At 42.8% G+C, this 27,168-nt stretch overlaps 1 protein-coding gene across 3 annotated transcripts in view; it reads right to left on the bottom strand.

Moving 5' to 3' along the window:
• The window catches only part of ARHGEF9 (Cdc42 guanine nucleotide exchange factor 9), a 381,458-nt gene that overhangs the window by 30,570 nt on the left and 323,720 nt on the right, over window positions 1-27,168 (bottom strand). For all 3 annotated transcript variants that reach the window (XM_044268649.1, XM_044268651.1, XM_044268650.1), the window contains 3 exons: window positions 19,290-19,421; window positions 13,010-13,253; window positions 9,039-9,107 (listed from right to left, as the gene is read on the bottom strand). In XM_044268649.1, coding sequence (XP_044124584.1) covers window positions 9,039-9,107; window positions 13,010-13,253; window positions 19,290-19,421 — 445 coding nt within the window. The remainder of the gene's footprint in view (window positions 1-9,038; window positions 9,108-13,009; window positions 13,254-19,289; window positions 19,422-27,168) is intronic.

Here is a 27,168-nt window from a genome sequence, read left to right as displayed (position 1 = left end):
AACAACAATAAATAGAGATGGTTAAATGACCATAATAGGCAAGCACCAGAAACAACACAGACGTCATTTGATCCAAACGGAAAACATGTCAGACCAAACCACGTGTTGCCAGTCTCACCGATCTCCTGCCACCTGTCGTGGGAACGTCTGTGCCAGTACCATGGGCTTTGCTCCATTAGCTTACATATTGCCTATATAGTAACTCTATGGACACACCGCATCTATACATCAGGATCACTCATAGAATCAGAATAGATGGCACTAGAGACTCAGCTTTTGCTCTCCTGGATAACAGCTGATTAATATTCCCTTTTTCCCAGGAAGCGTTGCTTGGCCTATGAGACTTCCTACCCCAATTTGGAGAAACTAGACCCATATCAAAGACCTCTCACCAAGCAGAGAAGTCTGCTCTACACTATCAAAACCTTTGAAACAGCTGGCTGTGGATAGGTATTTTTCTTATGGAAAAGATTCTGGCTTTCTATTTATCCCAACTCATGTCCCAAAGCCTGTTTAAAGGGCCAGACATTGACCAATATACAGTAGTCATCTAATAGGTGGCACTAGACAGGCAATTTTTTACAGAATCCCTGTATGGGATGTATATACATAGAAACAGTCACATCCTGAAAATCTCAGCTTGGGAATCAAATTGTGATTGACAAAGTTTATGCAGTCTCGATGCTGACTTTCAGAATTAAAGGTGTTTTCCAGGATTTAACAGATATGCTCATGTACTTGTTTACCGCAAGCATCTTCTCCATGATAGTTTTTTTTATTTTTTCACTCTCCTGACCCCTTTTCACCATGCAAGCGAATGACTCCGGTTTGTTTCCATCTTGCATGTGGCAATTTTTGTTATTGTATGTAACCAAAATCATGATGCACTTCTCCTTTCTCTGCCACAGCTCCAGTACTGCTCCTAACTAGGGTTGAGCGAACACCTGGAAGTTCAGGTTAAGCCGGGTTTGGCCGAACTTTGCCGCAAAGTTCGGGTTCGAGACCCGAACTTGACCCGAACCCAATTGAAGTCAATGGGGACTTGAACTTTGGGGCACTAAAATGGCTCTAAAAAAAGTCATAGAAAGGGCTAGAGGGCTGCAAAAGGAAGCAAAATAGGGGTAAACAAATGTGAATACATAAATTAATTTAAATAACATAGAATTAAAAAAGAAAGTAAAAAATAATGATCTTGAACTAGGAGGCGGAGGTCAAAGTGGAGTAGGAGGTTGAGGAGGCGGTGGACATAGCGGTGTAGGTTAAAGCGGTGGAGGAGAAGGAGGAAGTAGCCAACACTATTTTGCTTTTTTTTTTTTTTTTTTATAAATTTGGGAAGACCCCAAAACATTGGGAAATATAAAAAAGAAAACAAAAAGACAGTGTGCTGTAGTATAACAATGGCTGGTTAGTGCCGGTATACATGTCTATTCTTCACAAGGTACGGACAAGTCCCGAGGGATCCATGACTGGTTCATTTTAATGAACGTGAGCTTGTCCACATTGGCTGTGGACAGGCGGCTGCGCTTGTCTGTGATCACCCACCTGCCGTGCTGAACACACGTTCGGACAATACACTGGCTGCAGGGCAGGCCAGTAGCTCCAAGGTGTAAAGGACAAGCTCAGGCCATGTGCCCAATTTGGAGACCCAGAAGTTGAGTCAGTGCGTGTAGGCGTGTGCACACTTACTGTTCCATCATGTTGCTGAAATGCTGCAAAATACTGCAAAAGTCCTTCCATATCAGCTGGTGGTGCTGGTTGTTGTGGTGTGCTGACAAAGCTTTTCCACATTTCGGCCATGCTAACCCTCCCTTCTGAGGTGCTGGCGGTGCCCCAGCTGCGTTGGCGACTTCTTCCTCCTTCTCTGCCTTCGCCTTGTGCTTCCACTGAGCCCCCTGTGTCAGGTGGGAATGCCATCAGCAGCGCGTCTACCAGCGTGCGCTTGTACTTGACCATCTTCTGATCACGCTCCAGTGAGGGAATTAAGGACGGCACGTTGTCCATGTAGCGGGGATCCAGCAGGGTTGCCACCCACTAATCAGCACTGGTTAGAATGTGGGCAACTCGGCGGTCGTTGTGCAGGCACTGCAGCATGTAGTCGCTCATGTGTGCCAGGCTGCCCAGAGGCAACGAATAGCTGTCCTCTGTGGGAGGTGTATTGTCTGTGTCCTCTGTATCCAACCAGCCACGCTCCAGTGATGCCCATGAGCTGCTTTGGGTGCCACCCTGCTGTGACACGGTTCCTCCTTCTCATCCTCTTTACTGTCTAGAACTGTGCCGTGACTGGACAATTGTGTACCTGGCCTCTGTTGGTGCAGGAATCCACCCTCCGAGCCACTTGTGAATGATTGGCCAGATAACCATGGAAATGATCCCTCTCCCTAATCCTCTTCCTCCGATGCCACATCCTTTTCCATCATTGCCTGAAGCATTTTTTCAAGCAGACATAGAAGTGGGATACTAATGCTGAGGACTGCGTCATCAGCACTGGCCATGTTGGCTGAGGACTGAAAACAGCGCAACATGGCACACACGTCCCGCACGGAGGCCCACTCTTTCGTGGTGAAGTGGTGCTGTTCCGCAGAGCGACTCAGCTGTGTGTGCTGCAGCTGAAACTCCACTATTGCCTGCTGCTGCTCGCACAGTCTCTCCAGCATGTGCAAGGTGGAGTTCCACCTTGTGGGCACGTTGCATATGAAGCGGTGAGCGGGAAGGCCGAAGTTACTCTGCAGCAAAGACAGGCAAGCAGCAGCAGGGTGAGAACGCCGAAAGCGTGCACAGACGGAACACACTTTCTGCAGCAACTCTTACATATCGGGGTAATTTTTCAGGAACTTCTGCACCACCAAATTCAGGTAAGGGATGTGCGTCAAACCGGCTTGGCCCAGAGCTGCTACAAGATGTCGGTCATTATCGCACAGCACCAGGCCAGGCTTGAGGATCAGTGACACCAAACATTCATAGGTCTATTGTTCCATGCCTGTCCACAGCCCCTGCGCAGCCCCCAAACAGATGAGTTTCAAAACAGCCTGCTGTCGTTTCCCCCTGGCTGTGCTGAATTTGGTGGTGAAGGTGTTACGCTGACCGGATGAGGAGGCGGTAGAGGAGGAAGCAGAGTAGGAGGCAACGGGAGGCAAAGAGAAATGTCCTGCAAACCTTGGTGGCGGAAGGACATGCGCCAAACTGCTAGCCACCTCTGGTCCAGCCGCCACTGCATTTACCCAGTGTGCAGTTAGGGAGATATAACGTCCCTGCTTGTGCTTACTGATCCATGTATCTGTGGTCATGTGGACCTTGCCACAGATGGCGTTGTGCAGTGTACACCTAATTTTGTCCGCCACTTGGTTGTGCAGGGCGGGGACGGCTCACCTGGAAAATTAGTGGCGGCTGGGAACCACGTACTGTGGGAAAGCCACCGCCATAACTTTATATAATTTTTTTCTAAGATATTTTTGACTGTTGTTAACAGGACCTGCAGATGCAGCAGGTTTTCCAAAGTAAATTAAATGCATATAGAGACAAATTATAGAGTGCAGCATCTAGCCTTAAAGTGGTATTCCCATTTCAGATGTTTATAGCATGTTCACAAGGTGCATGAAATACGTGAGTCCCACCTCTGGCCAGTGGATCCAGGCAGCTAATCAATGGACAGGGAGAAGTGTCCAACTCTTCATTCCTTCTGCGAGTGGGTGCAACGGCCAGCACATTCTGTGGTTAGCTTCAGGTCCTAGAGGTAGGATCCTCATCTATCAGACATTTAAAACACATCCAGTGGATATGCCGTAAATGTCTAAAATCAAAATACCCTTTTTGAATTGAAATTATGATACTGGAATACCCCATTGAAGGAATTGATAGTTTTTAGTTTGTACTTCCCTAAATTGCATTACTAAAATAATAGATAACTACACTACGTGCAGAATTATTAGGCAAATGAGTATTTTGACCACATCATCCTCTTTATGCATGTTGTCTTACTCCAAGCTGCATAGGCTCGAAAGCCTACTACCAATTAAGCATATTAGGTGATGTGCATCTCTGTAATGAGAAGGGGTGTGGTCTAATGACATCAACACCCTATATCAGGTGTGCATAATTATTAGGCAACTTCCTTTCCTTTGGCAAAATGGGTCAAAAGAAGGACTTGACAGGCTCAGAAAAGTCACAAATAGTGAGATATCTTGCAGAGGGATGCAGCACTCTTAAAATTGCAAAGCTTCTGAAGCGTGATCATCGAACAATCAAGCGTTTCATTCAAAATTGTCAACAGGGTCGCAAGAAGCGTGTGGAAAAACCAAGGCGCAAAATAACTGCCCATGAACTGAGAAAAGTCAAGCGTGCAGCTGCCAAGATGCCACTTGCCACCAGTTTGGCCATATTTCAGAGCTGCAACATCACTGGAGTGCCCAAAAGCACAAGGTGTGCAATACTCAGAGACATGGCCAAGGTAAGAAAGGCTGAAAGACGACCACCACTGAACAAGACACACAAGCTGAAACGTCAAGACTGGGCCAAGAAATATCTCAAGACTGATTTTTCTAAGGTTTTATGGACTGATGAAATGAGAGTGAGTCTTGATGGGCCAGATGGCTGGATTGGTAAAGGGCAGAGAGCTCCAGTCCGACTCAGACGCCAGCAAGGTGGAGGTGGAGTACTGGTTTGGGCTGGTATCATCAAAGATGAGCTTGTGGGGCCTTTTTGGGTTGAGGATGGAGTCAAGCTCAACTCCCAGTCCTACTGCCAGTTTCTGGAAGACACCTTCTTCAAGCAGTGGTACAGGAAGAAGTCTGCAAGGTAAGAAAAAGATGATTTTCATGCAGGACAATGCTCCATCACACGCATCCAAGTACTCCACAGCGTGGCTGGCAAGAAAGGGTATAAAAGAAGAAAATCTAATGACTTGGCCTCCTTGTTCACCTGATCTGAACCCCATTCAGAACCTGTGGTCCATCATCAAATGTGAGATTTACAAGGAGGGAAAACAGTCCACCTCTCTGAACAGTGTCTGGGAGGCTGTGGTTGCTGCTGCACGCAATGTTGATGGTGAACAGATCAAAACACTGACAGAATCCATGGATGGCAGGCTTTTGAGTGTCCTTGCAAAGAAAGGTGGCTATATTGGTCACTGATTTGTTTTTGTTTTGTTTTTGAATGTCAGAAATGTATATTTGTGAATGTTGAGATGTTATATTGGTTTCACTGGTAAAAATAAATAATTGAAATGGGTATATATTTGTTTTTTGTTAAGTTGCCTAATAATTATGTACAGTAATAGTCACCTGCACACACAGATATCCCCCTAAAATAGCTAAAACTAAAAACAAACTAAAAACTACTTCCAAAAATATTCAGCTTTGATATTAATGAGTTTTTTGGGTTCATTGAGAACATGGTTGTTGTTCAATAATAAAATTAATCCTCAAAAATACAACTTGCCTAATAATTCTGCACTCCCTGTATATTTGTATAGGGAAGTCTCGGCAATGATGATATACAGTAGATGCTAAAGATCTCTTTACTCTGTGCCTATAAGGAGCAGCTTAGATTACAGCAGGAGTCAGGAGAACACTAAGCAGCTTTAGCCAAAGGACTTTCCCTAAAGATCCCAGTTGTGCAATAAAAGCGGCAGACAGGCTTCCTAGTAATGCTGTTACTCATGTACACTCAGAGGAGCGTCCTGCGGTTGTCTGCAGAGTCCATTTTCTTTCCGCATCATGTGTGTCATTACACTGCAAAATGCTGCGCAGACAGCTGATAATACTTAAACCCTTTTATTACCGGAGGGATAGGCAATTCAATTTAAACAGTTAATCTAATAGTATGCCTCCTAAAAGGTGATGACAGGAGGCACAGTGCATGCATTAGGGAATTGCACACAAAGCCGAGGCTTGTAACACATGGCTTTTTTTTATTTATTTATTGTGTCTTAGTTACACAACGTAAAGGTGGTTACTAAAATGTATATCTCAATGAAGATATAGCAGATATAGTAATCACAATCATTGCTGCATATACAATACAAAAAAATCATTGGTGAGCAGAATAGAATCATTTATAGTAGCAGGCTCTGACCGGTCCACAGGGGAACAGGTGAATCCACCGGTGTACCCTTAATCCCTCACCCCCTGCATAAGTCTTACACAACACAGTTTACTGACTGCACTACATATTGGATTGGCAGCATACAGCATCTGAACCAGCCTATGTTCATGTAAAAATTGGTTATATATACAGTACAGACCAAAAGTTTGGACACACCTTCTCATTCAAAGAGTTTTCTTTATTTTCATGACTATGAAAATTGTAGATTCACACTAAAGGCATCAAAACTATGAATTAACACATATGGAATTATATACATAACAAAAAAGTGTGAAACAACTGAAAATATGTCATATTCTAGGTTCTTCAAAGTAGCCACCTTTTGCTTTGATTACTGCTTTGCACACTCTTGGCATTCTCTTGATGAGCTTCAAGAGGTAGTCACCTGAAATAGTTTTCACTTCACAGGTGTGCCCTGTCAGGTTTAATAAGTGGGATTTCTTGCCTTATAAATGGGGTTGGGACCATCAGTTGCCTTGTGGAGAAGTCAGGTGGATACACAGCTGATAGTCCTACTGAGTAGGCTGTTAGAATTTGTACCAGCCTCAGAAATCGCAGGTTAACAGCAGCTCAGATTAGAGACCAGGTCAGTGCCACACAGAGTTCTAGCAGCAGACACATCTCAAGAACAACTGTTAAGAGGAGACTGTGTGAATCAGGCCTTCATGGTAGAATATCTGCTAGGAAACCACTGCTAAGGACAGGCAACAAGCAGAAGAGACTTGTTTGGGCTAAAGAACACACGGATGGACATTAGACCAGTGGAAATCTGTGTTTTGGTCTGATGAGTCCAAATTCGAGATCTTTGGTTTTAACCACCGTGTCTTTGTGCGACGCAGAAAAGGTGAACTGATGGAGTCTACATGCCTGGTTCCCACCGGGAAGCATGGAGGAGGAGGTGTGATGGTGTGGGGGTGCTTTGTGGTGACACTGTTGGGGATTTATTCAAAATTGAAGGCATACTGAACCAGCATGGCTACCACAGCATCTTGCAGGGCATGCTATTCCATCCGGTTTGCGTTTAGTTGGACCATCATTTATTTTTCAACAGGACAATGACCACAAACACACCTCCAGGCTGTGTAAGGGCTATTTGACCATGAAGGAGAGTGATGGGGTGCTGCGGCAGATGACCTGGCCTCCACAGTCAACGGACCTAAACCCAATTGAGATGGTTTGGGGTGAGCTGGACCGCAGAGTGAAGACAAAAGGGCCAACAAGTGCTAAGCATCTCTGGGAACTCCTTCAAGACTGTTGGAAGACCATTTCAGGTGACTACCTCTTGAAGCTCATCAAGAGAATGCCAAGAGTGTGCAAAGCCCTAATCAAAGCAAAAGGTGGCTACTTTGAAGAACCTAGAATATTACATATTTTCAGTTGTTTCACACTTTTTTGTTATGTATATAATTCCACATGTGTTAATTCATAGTTTTGATGCCTTCAGTGTGAATCTACAATTTTCATAGTCATGAAAATAAAGAAAACTCTTTGAATGAGAAGGTGTGTCCAAACTTTTGGTCTGTACTGTATATATACTACCCAGTTTATTATAGACGCATCAGGTGGCTGAGATGACCTGCAAGTGCAGAGACAGGCCAGCTAGCATCCTCTTGCTGCAGCTACCCCATAATCAGTCATCTTGTAGCATCTTGCTGCTGCCTGCCATTGTCTGAGCAGGTAATATGTGCATGTACAGTAGCTGTACAGTGGGCCCCCAGACAGTGGCGTACATAGAAATGTAAGGGCCCCATAGCAAGGATCAAACCACGCCCCCACACAGGACAGAAGGGTTTCTGCCTAAACCTTTTTCAATGACCCTTGGGAAATTTTTCCGCTGCTTCATTTAAACAACTAAACTAAAAGTTGTTCCTTTAGAGGGTAGAGTCCTGACCAAGTTTTCACTTCCAGTAGAAGAGGAGATAATCCCAATTAAGGCTGGGCCCCCTCTTGCCCTGGGCCCCATAGCAGTCGCATGGTCTGCCACTATGGTAGTTACTCCCCTGCAATACATTTTACTGGTGGGCCCTAGGTACTAAGTTCGACACTGTATAGCAGAACCAGTATCGGTATTGTGTAAAAAAAAAAACTGTCCCCCCTAGGACAACTGCTCTTGTCTTTCGTTGGCAGCCCTCATTTGAAAGGAACAATGAATTCCCAATATCTCATAAAGTGATTATAGTTACAGATAAATGATAGGAGATGGCTTGTAAAAAGGATGTAGGTATCTAGAAACAGGAGGATCATCAAACAAAACCTGGAATTCATGCTCAGCCAACTAGACCACATACCAATGTGCTGGCGAGAAGAAGGCTGTCAGTTGAGTAGAATCTTTCTTCCTTAAGCCCCTTTCACATGGGCCGACACCTAAGTAATGATCAGGACCAAACTGTTCATTCCCGATTACTGCCCGATTGTTGTGCTGCACTAGAGCTGCATTTACATGAAGCAATCATCATCTCTGTATGATGACTACTGCAAATGTTCATGCCAAAACAGACTCACTGTTTCTGGGAAGCAGATCCCTGTTTACATAGAGCAGTGTTCTGCCCACAAATTATGATTTTAGGTAATGCATGAAAGATGTGATCATCTGACAAATTAGTTTGTGGCCTTTACATAGGACAATTATTGAGAACACGCATCCGAATATTCATCCCTGATGATTGTCCCAATCTTTAGCCCTAGTAAAAGGGCCCTATCTCTCAGGTTGTGTCCACTACTAGAGCCAATGTAGGCTATATTGAGGCAGGGCCCTGACAACTGTGAGGGTGCATGAGGAGACTGTAGGGTGACCTCAATGTCTGGGTTTCAGAGGCAAAGATTTTTCTCATTAACATTGAATTTATCATCTCCTTTGTATATGAAAACAATTCCGCTACTTAATGTACTGCATAACAAGGTATTTAGCAGGCAAGTCGGCGAATATTTGCTTTACTTACCTTTTTGTTTGCTTACTTTCCGGACAGTCATTGCTGCTTGCCTCTTCTGATATTCAGAAATTTCAAATCCTAGGGGAAGAGACAGAGGACTAATTTAACCTTCACATAATTATAATGTTACTGCAGCATATCTTAACTTTAAGGTATTATGGACTCGTGAACCACAGTAGATAGTGATCCCCAGTTCTGATACCAGGGTGCATGTAGTGGATGTACAGCACAGAGTGAAAATGCTTAACAAGCTGAATAGAAGTAAAGTGTGATGTATTGTACGTTTATAGACTACATTTTATATAAGGTATCTTAGAAACATTATAAATCAGCGGCAAAAATATTGATTGTCTTTGTTTTAGGCTCTTCTAATCAAAGCTACACAATTAACACGGTTGTTCAGAACAAATTTGTTTTAGCACGACCCATTAAGTGGACATGTTAATAATTTGCTACCTTTATAATAAGTCATTTAGACGCAACTGAGTCTTTACATTGACCTCCTCCCAGAATACACATCTGGCCAAGTTTTTCAATGTAACGGGCAAGGGGCAAGCTACGGACTGAGCATTTGCTGCATTGTTTGAGAAGAAGGGCCAGACCTAAAGGTAGAAGAGCCTTCTGATACAAGAAAATAGGAAAATGTACGTATTTGTTCTAACATTATCACTTAGAGCCACTGGTTTAATAGACATGAGACGCAACAGCCACTTTTTTAAGTTCAAATGAACTTATTTGGGCTTCTTATAAACCTACTCTACGTGGCAGATTATTCAATCATCAGCAGAAGAATTTCCCAATGAATAAAGCATTTTTCTGTGACTGGTTCATGATTGAGTGAGATTAAAGTGGTTTTCCAGGAGTTTTACACTGATAACCTATTCTCTGGATAGGTCATCAGTATTTGATTGGTGGGGCCTTCTCCAGATTTTCCTAGGCCAGTAATGTCACATTCATCGGACACATGGCCTATGCGCAGCTCAGCCCAATAGAAGTGAATACAATGTACGACACTTTGTTTGGTAAGCTGCGAGAAGGCTGCAGCACTACTGCGAGCGTAGGTGCCTTCTCATCGGTGTCAGACCCTCACTGATCAGATTATGATCACCTATCCACAGCATGAGTAATCAGTGTAAACTACTGCAAAACCCTTTTAAAGGTAGGAGCACACAGACACTTTTTGGTGGATTTGAGGAACATTATCCTGCAGGTTTTTCAGCCAAAACCAGAAGTGGATCCAGCAGGAAAGAGAATTCCTTAATTTATATTTCCAATTCCTGGAAAACCTGCAGGAAAATTTTTCTCAAATCCTCCTCCCAAAAAACTGTGTGAACCTGTCCTAATAAAGTCAATTTTGTAAGTCTTGTCTGTATGCACTGATTTATGTTCCCTGTACCATTAATATTAAGATCAGCCAGGACCAGTATCTAAAAAGGTATTTTTGCCAAAAATATTCATCAGATGTTCTCCAGGTTTATTACATTGCTTGTATTTATTGCTATTGTTCTACCTCGGCTTCCCTCAAAGGCATTTCTTTTTTTAATGTGATAGAAAAGTAAGTAATCCATTGTAATTGTCTTTTCGTTGTGGTGATTCCTTTTCCCTAGACTGCTTCTTGGTGTATTTTTGAGTATTGCTTATTGTAACGATCAGAATATTCTTCTGAAGTTGTGCGCTACCATCACACAGGCAATAATCCTCCAGTAACAACAGCTTGAATCTGGCCATAAACATAAATTAGCGTGAGGTTTCCAAAATTAATAAGTAAGAAAATGCTGTGATTGGAAATTGATTCCCGTTACATAATGTGTTAAATTCTGCGTTCCAGACAAGTATAGTATTGCAAATTGAATTAAGGCTCAGAAATATAACCACCCACACAGTTAGCTCACCTATTTTCAGCAGGCAATTACATAAAAGCTTTTCATAACCAGCCAGAAGAAATACAGCATAATAAAGTCTTAGGCTAATAGAACATATAACTGTAAGCCTAAATTAATGCCAAACACATTTTGTACTGATTTTTCACATTTTGTTCCCCTTTTACAGGGTCATTAAATGAAGCTCCACTTTAAATTCATTTTAAATATCAAATTGAGGATTTGTATCAATATCAATTTCCTTATGTTAGGAAAATACCCCCTAAATCTTTGGTGGCTACCCCAGTGGATAACAGGTCTGCAGGCCTTATGCCATTTTTAGGATCTGTGGTGCCTATTGCTTGCTAAGAGTCCTTACTGTACCTCTGTGTGTATCCAATGTTATATGGTGGAAGTATAAGTAAGAAAAATGGTGTGATCCAACTGGGCGTGAACAAAAGAGGAAATGCAGGTCTTGATGGCGTCCATATGTTGACGCAAGGTATAACTGCACAAAGCTGTAAATATGCTCACCGGATCGAGTTGTATGATCTTTCCTTCCAGTGACTGTGGCTCCTGCACCAGCCTGAAGGCTTCTCCAAGGAGATCCCAGTTATAATATAATACAATAAAAAATTAAAACAAGATCAAGGGCACTGCCACACATGAAATCCAAAATAAAAGGCTGTATAAAATAGTATTACAGTAAAATTGTACAACGCGTTGCGAGGTCAAGCCGACCTCTTTTACGAGTACATAACATAAACATTTCTACATGTACTGTGTGTAAATTTCTCAGGGGCTGGAAGGAGACATTGCAAACCTAATTAAAACCAACATCTGGAGATGAAATGATTTGTTGAAATACAGCATTAAATAATGCATGTCAATGAATCATTTCAGTCCCTCTCCTTGTCCTGACCGCTAAACGCATTGTTCAATTTCAGTATCATTCTCTTTAATAAAACATTTTATTTTGGATGTGTAGCAGAGCCCTCAATCCTGTTTAAATGTTTTATTGCATTCTGTTATCATTGTGGTATTCTTCTTCTTGCTTCTAGAGTAGAATACAGTGCTTCATGGAGGCACCATACACCCACCATCACAAGCAGCCCTCACAGGTCCATCATGCATGAGTCCTAAGTGTTGGGTGATGTCGAACGCTCTGCAGTTCGACAGGACACACTGCGGTTTTTGTCCGGCCACCTCTCAGCATGTTTGCTGTCCTGTGGTCATTACAGTGAATGGGTCTGGGGAGGACTTCCAACAGCACATCTGTATGGATCAGGGGAACAGCCTGCCGGACAATCCTAACCCCAGTGTGAAAGAAGCCTAATCCTGCTGCTAGCAAAAATATTTCTGATCACAAATTACAGTATATACAGTAATTGCTAATTTTTTTATTTTCTCAAGACACTATTGTCAACTTTTTATTTTCAGTTGATGAAGAAAAGCCTTTTTATATAGTATTTCTACTTTAAAGTAACTAATACATCTTCTGGGCCACACACATGGCATCAATTTAAAGGGAATCTGTCAAACTGCCAACAATAGATCCTGAGGAGTGAAGTTTAATCATGTCTGTGTTGTTGATCATACTGCTAGGATAAAAGGGACAAAACATTTCTATTGAAGAGAGCTGTGGGTCTCTTTGGTGTAGGTACTGGCTGGGTATTAGCCCTGTTTCTGCCTATATGGCTATTACTCTTTTTCCAGGTCAGATTTTCATTAGCAATTGGGGGATTTGATCTCATACTGGTTTGACTTTTTATATATTTGCAACTGTTCATCTGCCCGAATCTGTTAATTTGTATTATGGATTGATGCTATATGTATATGGTTTCTGCACCATTCTTTTCCATCTCTTTGCTTTCCCTGTTACCTCATACCATTTATAACTATGGTACAATTAACCTATGTTATGTATGCTTACATTTAGTACAATTAAACTTGTTTTCTCAGGACCTATTTTAGTGTTTGCAGTTTGGTGCAGTCAAACCCACGTAAAGATTCCAAATCTATTGGAATTTACTCTGAAGTTCCTACAAATGAGTACAATGCTGAGCTGACCCCTGCAAATAAAGGCCATATTGTTTTGTTTTGTAGAGATGATGATCTTACCAATTTTTTCATCTTCTTGCACCATCTTCCTTTCTTCCCGGAAGGCACGCAGCCACCTCATCTTTTCCTCTAGTTTCTTGGCAATATAAAGGTGCATTTCTTCAGTTTCCTTGTTATGTAGCTTGAAGGCATTCTTAACACTCACATTAAAGTCCTCATCTCGCCCATCGTCTACTTCTATGACGTCAAATTTATCCATGTCCATTCGGCCTTTGTAGTACAGAATATCTCTCCGGATTAGGTCCTGTAGGCAGCACAAGGTAGGGTTACCAGAAACAACTTATATATCTCTACTTTATATAATGGTTTGAATTTGTAGTCAAATACTTCTAGCTAAGGAGTGTTAGAATATGTGTTAGAATAAGACACATATTATCAGTGGTGTACATAGAGAAGTAAAGGCCCCACAGCAAGGATCAAGCCAGGCCCCCACACAAGACAGAAGGGTTTCAGCCTAAACCCTTTTCAATAACACTTGGGCCATTTTTCCGCTGCTTCATTTGCTAAAAGTTGTTCCTTTAGAGGGTAGAGTCCTGACCAAGTTTTTACCTCCAGTAGAAGAGGAGATAATCCCAACTAAGACTGGGCCCCCTCTTGCCCTGGGCCCCATAGCAGTCGCATGGTCTGCTGCTATGGTAGTTATGCCCCTGCATATTATAGTACAGTCTTTAGCCATTCCATAATATAGGAAGAATGATAGAGGGAATGTATCATAAATGTAAAGAAAAGCTCTGATCTTTAGACCTTATCATAAACTGTGTAAAACTGGCCATACACTATCTGTGAGCTATCAAGTACTTCTTCTGATCAGAGACAGTGAAATTCCCAAATTATGGAAATTCCCCTAACATTTAGGCATTTCCATATTATTGGTTGGCTACCTCACCAACCACTGGGGTATAAAGCAACAGCAAGGGTATAAACCAAAACTTCTACCTACCCATCTCAAGTGCTATTCTTACATTATAGGGGAATTGCAGTAGGATACAATGTTTTAAATAAGGGGCAAGATGGGCCAAAAAATAAATGTGTTACCTGCCTCACGCATCCCCTGCTGTTGCTGTACCAGTGGGTCACCATTTCTTTTTAGTTCCTTGGCCTGGCTCGAGTCACAGGAAATGGCAGATAATGCTCACCTAACCAGTCACTGGTTAAGGAAGTCAACACTGCAGCCAGTGATTGGTGAGTATTGGAACAGCAGCAGCAGTGGATCAAAGTAGTTTCTTTTTTTAACCCGTTCGGTCCCTTCAATGAATCATCTGCCGTGGCACAGTGAAGTAATTCTGAACCTTCTTATTTTGGGCAACTCCAGAAAAACCTTTTTCATCTTGAGGAACTTCAATAATTATCCAATCCTTACTACAAAAGAAACAGCTCACAGGGAGCACCAAGTAGACAAATATGAATCATTATTATTACATGCCTCCTGCTGACAGAGCTTTGTCCAGGTCTTATTATTATCAATATGTCCTAGGCTTTTACAGAGATACTGGTCCAAGGGAACCTTCTGTTCATACTGGCACTAAAGTTTCCATTTTTAGCGGCGATATATCTTAATGGGTCTTGAAGCACTTATTATGGCTTAATCAATTAAAAATTTATATATTTTTTTAAATTATAGTCATCAAAGATTTGCAGGGACCTGAGGCAGAAGCAGTAAAAAAATGTGTGAATGGAGCCAAAGCGCTTAAATTTTTAGGCCTGCGGCCCTAAAGATCGCTTTCCGTGAGCTATATACTGTATCATAAAAGAGTATCAGTAGTCCCTGCAATGCACTTGAAGGGAAAGTCCTCACTGTCCAGTCAGAAAGATGAACATGCACAGAAAACCATATCTGTTAGGAAGCTCAGCAAAGTGGAAGTTGCAATCATCTGGATGAAATCCAATCAGAGGCAAGAACCATCTGGAGAAAAGACTTTGGCTGCTTTAGAGACCGCCAGACATTGTGCAAAAGGTTTGTGAGATAACAAAGTGGGTTAATGACTTATAACTAGAAAGCAAGGAGCAGCAAATACATAAAACTGAGAAGTGATTTTTGCTCAGTACTCAGGTTGGTTTAAAGATGCAGGAGCAAATGATGAATTATGGGTGTAGAGCCCCCAAAACAGCAAAGAGCTGCCCAGAAATATCCAGCATTAAGGACTTTCTGCAGAGATTAATATTGTATTGTGTGGAATAACGCCATACTGTACGTAAAAATTATACACCATACTCTAGCTTTCTATATGCTAGGCCTCTTTCACACATCAGTGAATAACAAATGCACGCTCCATTTCCACTGACTCTAAAGGGGTTATACAACACCTATAATATCCCCAAATGCCTAGGCATCTCATACAGGTTATACTTACTCCACTCCCTGGCACCTGCATCGCTCCTGAAGCCTGCACAGTTTCTGATGCTTCTCCCCACCGCACAGATCAAAACATCATGCGATGGGAGTGGGCAGCCAATGGCGGGACGGGACGCGGACGAGCCTCATTCCCATTGTGGCCTGCTATTGGCAACCCCCACCCCATTGCTTGATGTTTTGATGTGCGCTACAGGGAGATGCAGCAGTGGCCGCGCGAACATCAGGAGCGACGTGGGTGCCGGCGAGGGGTTATGTATAACCTGCATGAGGTCCCTGGACATTTTGGGGGTATTATAGGGGTTGGATAACCCCTTTAATGTCTGTATTCCCACTGTGGGTCTATGGTGACACCACAGAAACATGCCCCATTTGTGTCCATTATTTCGGTTCTCTCAATCACATTGTAGTCTATGGATCTATGAAAACCACAGACACAACATGGATGCTATCCATGGTTTTCACGGATTGTTGCTAGAATATACTCTAAATATCAATTTTCAGCCTAGTGTCTGTGGAATACAGATGACACAGAGAGTAAAAATCAGACACATGGATCCTTCACGGACATCTTAAGATGAACCACTGACCGTCCTATCATGAATGTCATCACAGACATGGACATGTGAAAGAGGCCTTAGAAAGATTTTCACTGTACTGTAGTTAGAAATCTACAATGTCAGGTTCAGTCTTAGGCATGCAGTACCTGTCTCTCTGGTTAGCACTAAGAGACGTCAATCTTTTAGGTACAGCGACACATGGCGTAAATGCGTAACTTTGTGTGGAAAATCGACAGCACAAGCAAAGCAGATGAGATTTCTGAAATCCCAAAACCTGCAGTGTAAACTGACTTTCACTGTGGGATATCAATCTGTAGCATGTCAATTTGTGCTGCAGGTTTTGACCGTAACTTTCAACCTTTGCAACGCAGACACTGAAAGCAGCAGAAGTCCTGCTGTGATTCCTGCAGGAATGCCTCGGCAAGGACCACCCGAAAGGTGGTTTTCAGCCAGATCTGTATCCGTACTCATAAATGCACTCACGAGGACATGAAAGTGCAAGAACGCTGTTCCAAAAAGTCAGTGCAATTTTATAAAAATGGGCCTTCTCCTATATTTGATATTCTCCTTATTGTCCCATTTATTTTATTTACACTGCGTTCAGAAATCCATTACATGTAATTTTCCAGCAACACAACACGCCTTAATAATATTACCGTCTGTTTTTACGGTGGGTATGAAAGGAACGCTGTGTGTAACATCTCAGGCTCCAAGTACTGTAGGAGTAATTAATGGGGTTCATATCTGTCTTAACTGCGCATTAGGTAGTGATGGCAGCAACAATGAAGACACTTATCTGATAATTACTAGCACAGTAATACTGTTCTGGTTTTAACCTGTTAATCTTTCAGTTAGATTCTATAAGGTGTTTGACAATACTAAGTAATATATTGTAAGGGATCGCTCTCTCTCAGTGGGTCACAATCACAGATTTCTTCGCAGACAACAGGATTTAATGTCCAAACGGGTGCTTTTTTTGTCACTTCAGCACCCACACAAACATAAACATATAATAAACACCTGCCCGTCTAGGCACTTCCTAACACACAGTAGTTTTACCTGACTCACCTCTAAGCACAGCTTGTACACAGGGTCTCAGGCTCCAAGCCTTAGCAGGTCTGGTCATTAGACACAAGTCCAGACAGGGAAGAGATCAGGCTTCACATAGCCTCTCGGCCCCTCAGCCCTCCTGGCTGAGACCACCCAGAGCCTATGTAGGCTTCTGCTTCCAAGTTTTCTCTCCCCATACTGACACACAGTGGCTTGGTTTTATCCCTCCTTGATTACAGCAGGCCTCACCTGCGATGACCTCAGGTGAAAGACAATATCCGGACTGGAAGGGTGTGGACTGGCAGATCCTACTACCAAACCTATCCACCAGTCCAAATGAAATCCAGCCCAGAACAAAATGTAAACAAAGCTATCTCAGCAAACTAAGCTTTGCTGAAACCCCTGCTGCTTTCTGGATTTTATTTATCTCACCCAGCTGAGGTATCTGAGTGGGATATACACACCATCCAGCACTCACACTGTACACATCACCACAATATATAGGATCTTTAAATGAATAGTCATGCCTTAAAGGGGTTTTATCCCCACAGACATTGGTGCAGGGGCGGATTGGCCATAGACCTTACAGGGAAATTTCCCGGTGGGAACTCTGGGAACTGCACCTATCTCCAAAATGGGCACCCGAAAATGAAGGAGAAGACACCACGCATTTGTTGCATGGTCTATATTCATTTCTATGGGAGTTCCAAAAAGCTTTGCTCTGCTATTTTCAGAAGTCCTATAGAAATTAATGAAGAGTACATCGGGCAAATGTGGCCACCACTCTATTCGTTTTATGGAACTGCTGGAAGTAGCCGAGACAGAACTCAGCTATTTTTGGAACTTCCATGGAAATGAATGGAAGGTGGCCTTGCATGCCTGGCCACCTTCCATTTACTTTGGGGGTGTCCGTTCTGGAGAGGTGGTATCCACACTTATCTGACATTGGTGGAATATCCAAGCGATATGCTACTAATGTCTGGGGTGAGACATCCCCTTTAACTAAAAACTTGTCATGCTCTCCTGACAGCCCAACCCCCTCCCTTGCTGTCCTATAGCACTAAAAATATATATACTGTGCTTATCATATAAGCTTTAGTCCAGCACTGGCTACCATGCTGCCATCTTCCTCTCACTGGAACATGGGATGGAAGCACTGAACATAAGGCAATTATACACTGTTAACTATTCTCAATGTGGAGGATAATGCAGGATCGCAACAAGAGCATAGTGACCCGGTATAGTCGCCCACCATCTGTGTCTTTTGTGCCTCTGCAAACACGAGGCTAGAGTTATTAAGGCTGGTGGGTCATGCAGTCAGTCAGGTTCTGTCCCCTTTAATATTCTGTATAATTATATTCCTTGTAATGTAGTGGGTTAGGGATAGTTAGATAACATACCCATCCCCCATTGTGAGAAGGCCACATTCCTAAGTGCTTTCCTAAAAGACCAGCGTGCTGCACACTGGAGGAGGAGCTGAAAGGTATAAACCTGGTACACACAGACAGTTAATTGGCACTCCATTGAGGAACATCATCCTGGTATATTGATTTGAAACACTATCCCTATGGGGTGTTGGCCATGTACTAAGACATGGCAACCGGAGTATTGCATTGTTGAGGTCCGTTATTTACTTTTACTACTCTGTATCTGATTTGTTTGTTTTATATTTTTTATCATTCACTCAGCCTGCGTAAGCCTATTTATATTCAAATCGTTGAATTCACATTAAAACAATATATTTAGCACATTTTGCACCATCTTAAAGTAATACAATGAAGTCTATGCCTGATTTTAGCAGGTGCTGATTAGAATTTTCTGGTTCTGATTAGAATAATTTTCTGGCTTTAGTATTAATAAATCTGCCTAAGACTTTTTGGGCTACGTTCTCACTGCCCACTTTTCAAATTGTGTCTAGTGTGGTACAAAGAGTACATTTTTTGTGACAATTATTACATTTAGGTGCTCACTTTATGCCATAAACTGTTGTAAACTGATTGATAAATGTGGGTAAATGTGTTGTTAAAATGGTCAGGTCAATGTAATAGAAAGAATACAAAACAAAGCTAGTGGGAGCTGAAAAACAATAATATATTGAAAATTTTTTAAACTAATAACCATAATTTACCGGTGCTGTGCGCAACCTTAATTAAATATACCGTAACTTGTCATGTATTTATGAAGTCTCCTGAAACATGTCACCTTGATGTTACACTAACATTGGGATCATATATCAATGAAAAGTACTATTGCCTTAAACAATCATTTCCAAGCTAATAACAATGCCATAATTCCAAATACATTACAATGATAAGTTCACCTTTTTACATAGAACCAACTGGTGATCGAATAAGAAGAACACTCTCTGCTGCTGGCGTCCATATGGCTGGTAAATCCATTGCATCTCCCCTGTGTAGATAAGTTCTGAACTTCTGTCCAGGATATCATCACCCTATGAAATACAGAGTCAAGTGAATGATGCAATGCAGTGAACACTTATAGGCATAGACCGTTACATGTTATCCAAAGAGAACTTTAACCTAACATTTGGAAAATATCATTGGGCTCTTGTCATCTGATGACTTCTTGTCTTCTAGAACATTAATATTATTAATATAAAATAGGATGTAATTTATTACAATCAGGGTTGTCAACCAGAATTTTTCTTTTTTTCTGGACAACTTGCCCCAAAATCATAGGAAGCCAACATTTTTTATAGACAAATTGGAGAACCATAACAAATGATAAAGATTATAACTCATACATGTCTATAGCTCAATATACTGAACTCATTACCAGCATATACTGTGAGCTGTAAAATGATGAAATTACCACCAAAATCATCTAGTCAACTACCACCAGCCTAAAACAAAAATCACGAACGCATCTGTTTTTCTTAACAGACACAGGAAAAAAGTTGCCTATTTTTAGGGACTGTCCAGAAATTAATTTTTAGGGACAACCCTAATTACAATCTTCGTGCCTGAAACAGGACTTCCCCTATATAACTTCACAGTTAGATGCCAATGGAATAACAAACTAAAAGAAACCCCTAGGATGAAAAAACAGACGTGTAAAATAGATTCTATACCGGTGATGTAGCCTGCGCTGCCAGAGGAGTCATGTACTGTATGATGAGGCACAGGCCTCATTAAATAAAAACCAACCTGCGTCCTCCAGCTCTTCGTTCATCGGAATGAAATCTATGGAAGCTCGCAGATTTCAGACATTACTTACACGTTTCTGCCGTAAATAATGATGACTGAGCCCTGCCCACACCGCACTCTCGTCATGCACTCTGTTTGTAAAATGCCAATTGCGACTAGAAAAGTCACAAAAATAGCCACAAGGGGAATAATGAATTTCTCCTAGTGTATTTAGCATGTTAAGTGTCAGGTTAACAATGACTACATCTGTATTGTAATAATGGTGTCGGCCACATTAACCACTTATTGAAACCTCTCTGTCTAAAACTTGCATTCAGCTACAAGAAGGGTCTTTTGTGTTGAAGGACACTACATGTTCATGCATTACAGGGGTAAGCCATCAATTTCAATGGAACTGAAGAATGCTATAGTTTGTGATAGGAAGGGAAGTAAAACATTTGATCCAGGGCCACAAGCAAATTACACTTAAAGGGTTTGTCCCATGAAAAATATTCTACAGTTTTCAAAGCAGCATCTGGATCTGAATACCTTTCTAATTGCATGTAATAAAAAATGTATTACAGCCACTGAGTTATTCAAAGAAATCTATTTGTATAGCGCCACCTGCTGGTCACTCTTTTTCTAATTTCTCTGTCCTGTTCCCTGAGATGGAAGCACATGCTCAGTTCCATCCTTCAATTGCCACCAGCTGCATCAGAAATGACACGCCCCCTGGGAATGGACACGCCTCCTAAGCTGACAGCTTCAAATAAGATCTAGCAGAAAATTGGAGCAAAGAATGGGGAGATCTCTGGATCCATGTGAGGCACAGGGCTGGTTCTAGCTTTGCTAGAAAGAGATTGTCATGTAGAAAATTATGTATGATTTCAATTTTTTACATTATTCATAGGATAATCCCTGTAAATGTTGGGGGGGGGGGTCCTAGTAGTGGATACCCTTGTAGTCAGGATTTGGACCCCACCAATCACATACTGATGACCTATCCTGAGGACAGGTCAACAGTATTAAACACTCAGACAACCCCTACCAGGCAGTAGGTCTGGTTTAATAGGGTTGTTCCTGCTGGCAGGTGATGTAATTCATAAAAATGACATCTGTAGAATATTTCCTGGTAAGTTTCCAAGAACTTGTATTGTCCCCGCGCTCTTTCTGTGATGCTAAAATCCCACCCTAGAGGTGGCTGCATCCACGCCTCGGAAGTAACAGCCTGGTAAATACAAAGAACGAAACCATTAGAAGATTTCCATTGTTAATAACACTGTTCAGCCACATTGTATGAAAGGGAGTTATTTACTTGTGGAGTGGGTGCAGTAATTCCTGATTTAGTGAGTGGCATCACTGTGTTCTAATTAGGGACTCACAGACTGATTAGCACTGCAGGCGAGGGGGAGATCAGGCGGGAGGGAAAGCAAAAGCAACGTCTTTTCTTTTTTTTCACCAGGCTCCCTTTTTGATGCTTTCTGTTGTTTGAAAACCATGTTGTAGTCTCTGACTTTATTTTCCTCAAGAGATTTGCTGATCAAGCTGGCCCTGTCTCCAGAACAGCATCTTAGCGGCACGATGCACGGTTTTCAGCCCAGCGTTTGATGTGAGAAGGCATGAAAAAAGGGCTTTTAAATGTGAGTTTCAATGCCTTACTGGAGAATCTGAACACACATGGAAGCATTTGAGTTGACAGCTATGTAGGCAGCTCTTCTATTATGCACAAAACCGGTTAACCTTTTTGCTGCTGGAAATGGCGGATCAACTCAGGGATGGTAGGTCCTGGTTGACTGGGTGCTTGCAGAGATACTTTGGGGACTACTGTAAAGAATAAATAGCTATAGCATATCTGAACAATAGTATATTACGCTGTATATTAAAGGAGTTTTCCAACATCTTTTTACTGATGACCTATCCTCTGGAGTATCTGATTAGTGGGGTCCAACACCTGGGACCCCCACCGATCAGCTGTTTGAGAAGGCCTCGACGCTCGCAGTAGCACTGCGGTCTTCTCCAGCTTTGCCTAGGCCATATGACGTCACATTCATCGGTCACATGGCCTAAACGCAGCTCCAATGTATGACAATGTGCTTGGTGAGCAAGAGAGAAGACCGCGGTGCTACTGCGACCGCCAGTGCCTTTTCAAACAGCTGATCAGTGGAGGTCCCAGGTGTCGGACCACCCACCGATCAGATAATGATGATCTATCCAGAGGATAGGTCATCAGTATAAAAAACTGTTGGAAAACCCCTTTGATTGCATAGTCTTGGTAGGGACATCCGCACATTTGTATATCATACCGTGCAGCAGGGGCGTCGCTAGGTTAAAAAATTCGGGGCCTGGGCCCCGGATGTTTTGTCCCATGCCCCGAATGTCCTGCCAACCTGCTAGATACAACTGTATTGCCGTACACAGAACGGCAAATACAATTGAATCTAATATTGGGACGAGGCGAAGGACCTTTGGTGACATCACAGGTCATGTGATCAGCAAAACAGGCTGTGATAGGATGACCAGGATGATGTCACCATCCAGGTCATCCTATCACAGCCTGTTTTGCTGTTCACATGACCTGTGATGTCACCAAAGGTCCTTCGCCTCTTCCCAGTTCAGGATTGGACCGGAGTCAAGAGGAGAAGGAGCCTAATGGTGATGTCTGTACAGGAGAGGTAAGTGAAGGGAGAGGCAGAGAAATGCTGGGAGTTGTAGTTATTTAACTGGGATGTATTTTAGGGCTGAAGGGAGGGATGTTATTGACATGGAACTGTGTGCTTGAGGTGGCTGGGGGAGGGAGGGATGTTATTTACATGGGACTGTATGTTGAAAGTGGATGGTGGGGGGGAATGATGTTTATGTACATGGGACTTAATGTTTAGGGTGTTAGGCTACGTTCACACTTGCGTTTGGTGATCCGCTTGTGAGATCCGTTTCAGGTCTATCACAAGCAGCCCCAAATTCATCAGTTTAACCCCAATGCATTCTGAATGGATGCGGATCCATTCAGAATGCATTCGTTCGGCTCCGTGCGGTTCCCCGTTCCATTTTGGAGGCGGACCCCAAAATGCTGCAAGCAGCGTTTTTTGTGTCCGCATGGCCTTGCAGAGCCAAACGCATCCGTCCTGACTTAGGCTACTTTCACACTAGCGTTCAGAGCGGATCCGTCTGAGACGGATCCGCTCATATAATGCTGACGGTGGATCCGTTCAGAACGGATCCGTCTGCATTATATTGTAAAAAAAATTCTAAGTGTGAAAGTAGCCTGAACAGATCCGTCCAGACTTTTACATTGAAAGTCAATGGGGGACGGATCCGTTTAAAGATTGTGCCATATTGTGTCATCTTCAAACGGATCCGTCCCCATTGACTTACATTGTAAGTCTGGACGGATCCGTACGGCCAGGCGGACACCCGAATGCTGCTTGCAGCGTTCAGGTGTCCGCCTGCTGAGTGGAGCGGAGGACAAACGCTGCCAGACTGATGCATTCTGAGCGGATCCGCGTCCATTCAGAATGCATTAGGGCAGTACGGATCCGTTCGGGGCCGCTTGTGAGAGCCTTCAAACGGAGCTCACAAGCGGAGCCCCGAACGCTAGTGTGAAAGTAGCCTAACAATGTAAGTCAATAGGGACGGATCTCTTTGCATTGACACAAAATGGTGCAATTGTAAACGGATCCGTCCCCCATTGACTTTTAATGTAAGTCAGGACGGATCCGTATTGGGACTTAGAAATTAAAATCTAATACAAACGGATCGGTCCTGAACAGATGCATTCGTTTGTATTATATCGGTGCGGATCCGTCCTGTACAAGTACATGACAGATCCGCACGAACGCAAGTGTGAAAGTAGCCTTAGGGGGTGATGTTTACATGGGATTGTGCGTTGGAGGCGGCTGGGGAAGAGGTGATGTTATTTACATGGGACTGTATGGTGGAGGGAGGATTATAACTACAGGGAGCACTGCAAATCCAGGGGACATTATAGGCGTTCTTATTACTACTGGGGGCTCTATAGGAGGGTCTTGTAGATCTGCCTTATTTCTACTAAGCGCACTATGGGGGCCTTATTACTACTGTGGGGTCTGTAGGGAGCTTTATTACCACTGGGGGAACAATAGGGGGCCTTATTTCTACTAGGGACTCTGTGAGGGTATTATTAATATGGGAGGGCATTGTTGAGGAGCATTATCACGGTTGGGGCAGTGTTACTAATAAGGGCATTCTAGAAGGGAATTACTATTGGTGGGACTATGAGGAGCACTATTACTATGGGGGGCAGTAATGTTTCTTTAGGATAGTATTTGGGGGTATGGGGGGGGGGGGGGGTTGAGGTTTTGGCATAGCAAGCAGCAGAATAACACTGTGGGGACTCCAGTTGGGGGATAATGATAGAAAGTGAGGAAGCTAAGATGTCTGTGTGTCACACTCTGCAGAGACGAGGCGGCTGAGAGAAGTTGTCCAGACCGAATGGAGAAGATGATGACAGAGAGGAGACGTCCCCTGAAGGCGCTGGATGTGACAGGTAAGTGCCGCTGTATAGCAAGTACAGCATAGTGCGGGGGGGGGGGGGGGATATTTATTGGGGCTTGTGCCCCGGATCTTTTGAGACCCTAGATCTTTTGAGACCTATCTTAGTTTTTTCTGTGATTTTTTTTGTCTATGTAGTATTTGCTTGAGGGAGTGACACCTTCAAGTGTGAATGCGCACATATTTTATCTTGGGAGTAGCATTCCTCTGCACTTTTGCCCTTCCTATCCAATAGAGCGCCTTGATTAGGTGGTACATATGGGTACGCTTGCTCCTCCTCCCATTGGTTGCTTGATGCACATGGAGGTGACTAGGAGCAGCACACCATATGTGCGGCGTCTGCGCTCCTGAACATAGAAGCCCAACGGCTTAGGTAGGTTTAGCGTAGGACCCGCCTGACCTGAGACCACCTTGGCGTTCGGTAGGCGGGCACAGATGTGTTTTGATCAAAATATATTGACTAAGTGTCTCAGACATTATCATATCAGAGTGAGGACTTTGTCCATATATAGTGCTTGCATCTACTTTACTAAGTGCACTATTATCTTATTTCTGTGGTTTTCTTCAATAATATGGCCAGGGACATCCGCACAATTGTATATCATACTGTGCAGGATGTTTTTATCTTAGTTTTTTCTGTGATTTTTTTGTCTACATAGTCTTGGTAGGACAAAAATTTCTGCTAGACATGGTGGCAAATCCCATCAGAGGAAAGCAGGAAAATGTTCTCTTTGGGATCTCTTCCATTTCAGAAAGATTTCACTGCTTTCAGGAAATATATCCTAAAATGGACCAAGACCATGATCTAGTTAATACATGCAAGATTACCAAAAACACATAGATCTATAAAATAGCATTTAAGTGACATAGATATCAGGAATAGTAAAGTACCGCAATACAGCATGGTGTTAATATAATCACCCTGGGACAAGGCGACCAATAACCTACGCTAGTTGCACTTGGTTTCAATTAGGTTCTCCGGTCTCTCAGCTGCCAGTTGTTGCTCCCTATCAGCTCCGCCGAGGATTATTCGGGGCGCACTGAAGCACACAGCTGTGACTCCTTATTTAGAGGGGACTGGCTCAGTCAGATAACAGATGCAGCTGGGAACACGTCATGTATACAAGGCTGGAGACGCCGGGTCCTTCCAAGGGGAAAATTATTCCACATTGGTCGACGAATTAACCCTGTAATCTTTGTTTTCAAATCCATCTATTAGTAAGTATTAGTATGTATGGAAGGGAAGGAATTGAAGAGAAGTTGTGATTTTATTTTAATTATGATTATAATAATAATTACTATTAATATCTGTATTTTGCTATCTCCGGTGCCCCCGAGGAAATGAATAGAGATGAGCAGAGTCATGGAAGATTTGATACAGCCGCTTCGTCACTAAGAGCATTTCTTTGTATGTAGCGGGTGCAATGGCGACTGCGCCGCCCTCACATCATTGAACCCCTCAGATGCCACGTTCATCACTGATCACGGCATCTGAGATAAAAAATTAGGGCTTTTAGGGGTTATTCAGTTAAAAATAAAAAATACTCACCATATCCATTTGATCGCGAAGAGCCTGCCGCAGCCATCTTGATTAAAGACACTGCGCAGAATCTTGTGTCGGCCGGCGTGGTGACATCATATACGTCACCGTGCACAAGATTTACTGTGGAATCTTCAATCAAGATGGCGGCAGCCTCTTTGTGCTCAAATGGATGAGGTGAGTATGATTTTTTTTTTAACCGCCATTTCAGGGAAAATTGGATCATTACCAGATAGAGCGAGGAAATTGGGCATCGTGGCAAATTAAATTTTTCCCAAAATTCGGATCAAAGTCCACTGCGGATACTTCAACCCTCTCAACACTAGAAATTGATGGAATGACGGCGCGCATATCCAACCAGCTGCTCCATCCATTTCAGGGGAGTCTCAAAGGGGTACAAGATCGAAAAGTTATCCTCTATCCTGTGGATAGGGAATAATTTTCTCTAACCAGAATACCCTTTATTTTTTTATTTTTTTTAATCAAGGCATAGCCGTAAACTAATTTTCCATCTGCTTTTAAATCTACCTGTTGTATCATATGAGGGACAGACTGCTGCTCTGTTTTCCTCCATACTTTACCCTGCAGTGCAGCATATCAAGATTAGCTGTTGACATACATGCCTACCTGAGAGTCAGTGTTTGTAGAACTGCATCCTGTTATAGCAAGGATTTTCACTAATCAGTGAGAGAAAGTAAGGTCTCAGGAAAATGAGCCTGAGTAAGGGCTCGTTCAGTGTTTTACGGGGCATTTTTAACTTATCCATTTTTCCTTTTTTTGTTTCAGTAGTGTTTCCGTTCCAGTTTTTCCGCTATGGCATATACAGTATACGGTAATTACATAAAAAAAAAATTGGGCTGGGCATAACATTTTCAATAGATGGTTTTGCAAAAACGGAACGGATACAGGAAGACATACGGAGTACATTCCGTTCCGTTTTTTGTTTTTTTCCGGACCCCTTGACTTAAATGGAGCCACGGAACATG

The sequence above is a fragment of the Bufo gargarizans genome, chromosome 9 (assembly GCF_014858855.1).
Source record: "Bufo gargarizans isolate SCDJY-AF-19 chromosome 9, ASM1485885v1, whole genome shotgun sequence".
NCBI lineage: Eukaryota > Metazoa > Chordata > Amphibia > Anura > Bufonidae > Bufo > Bufo gargarizans.
This window is presented reverse-complemented; position numbering and strand designations above follow the sequence as displayed.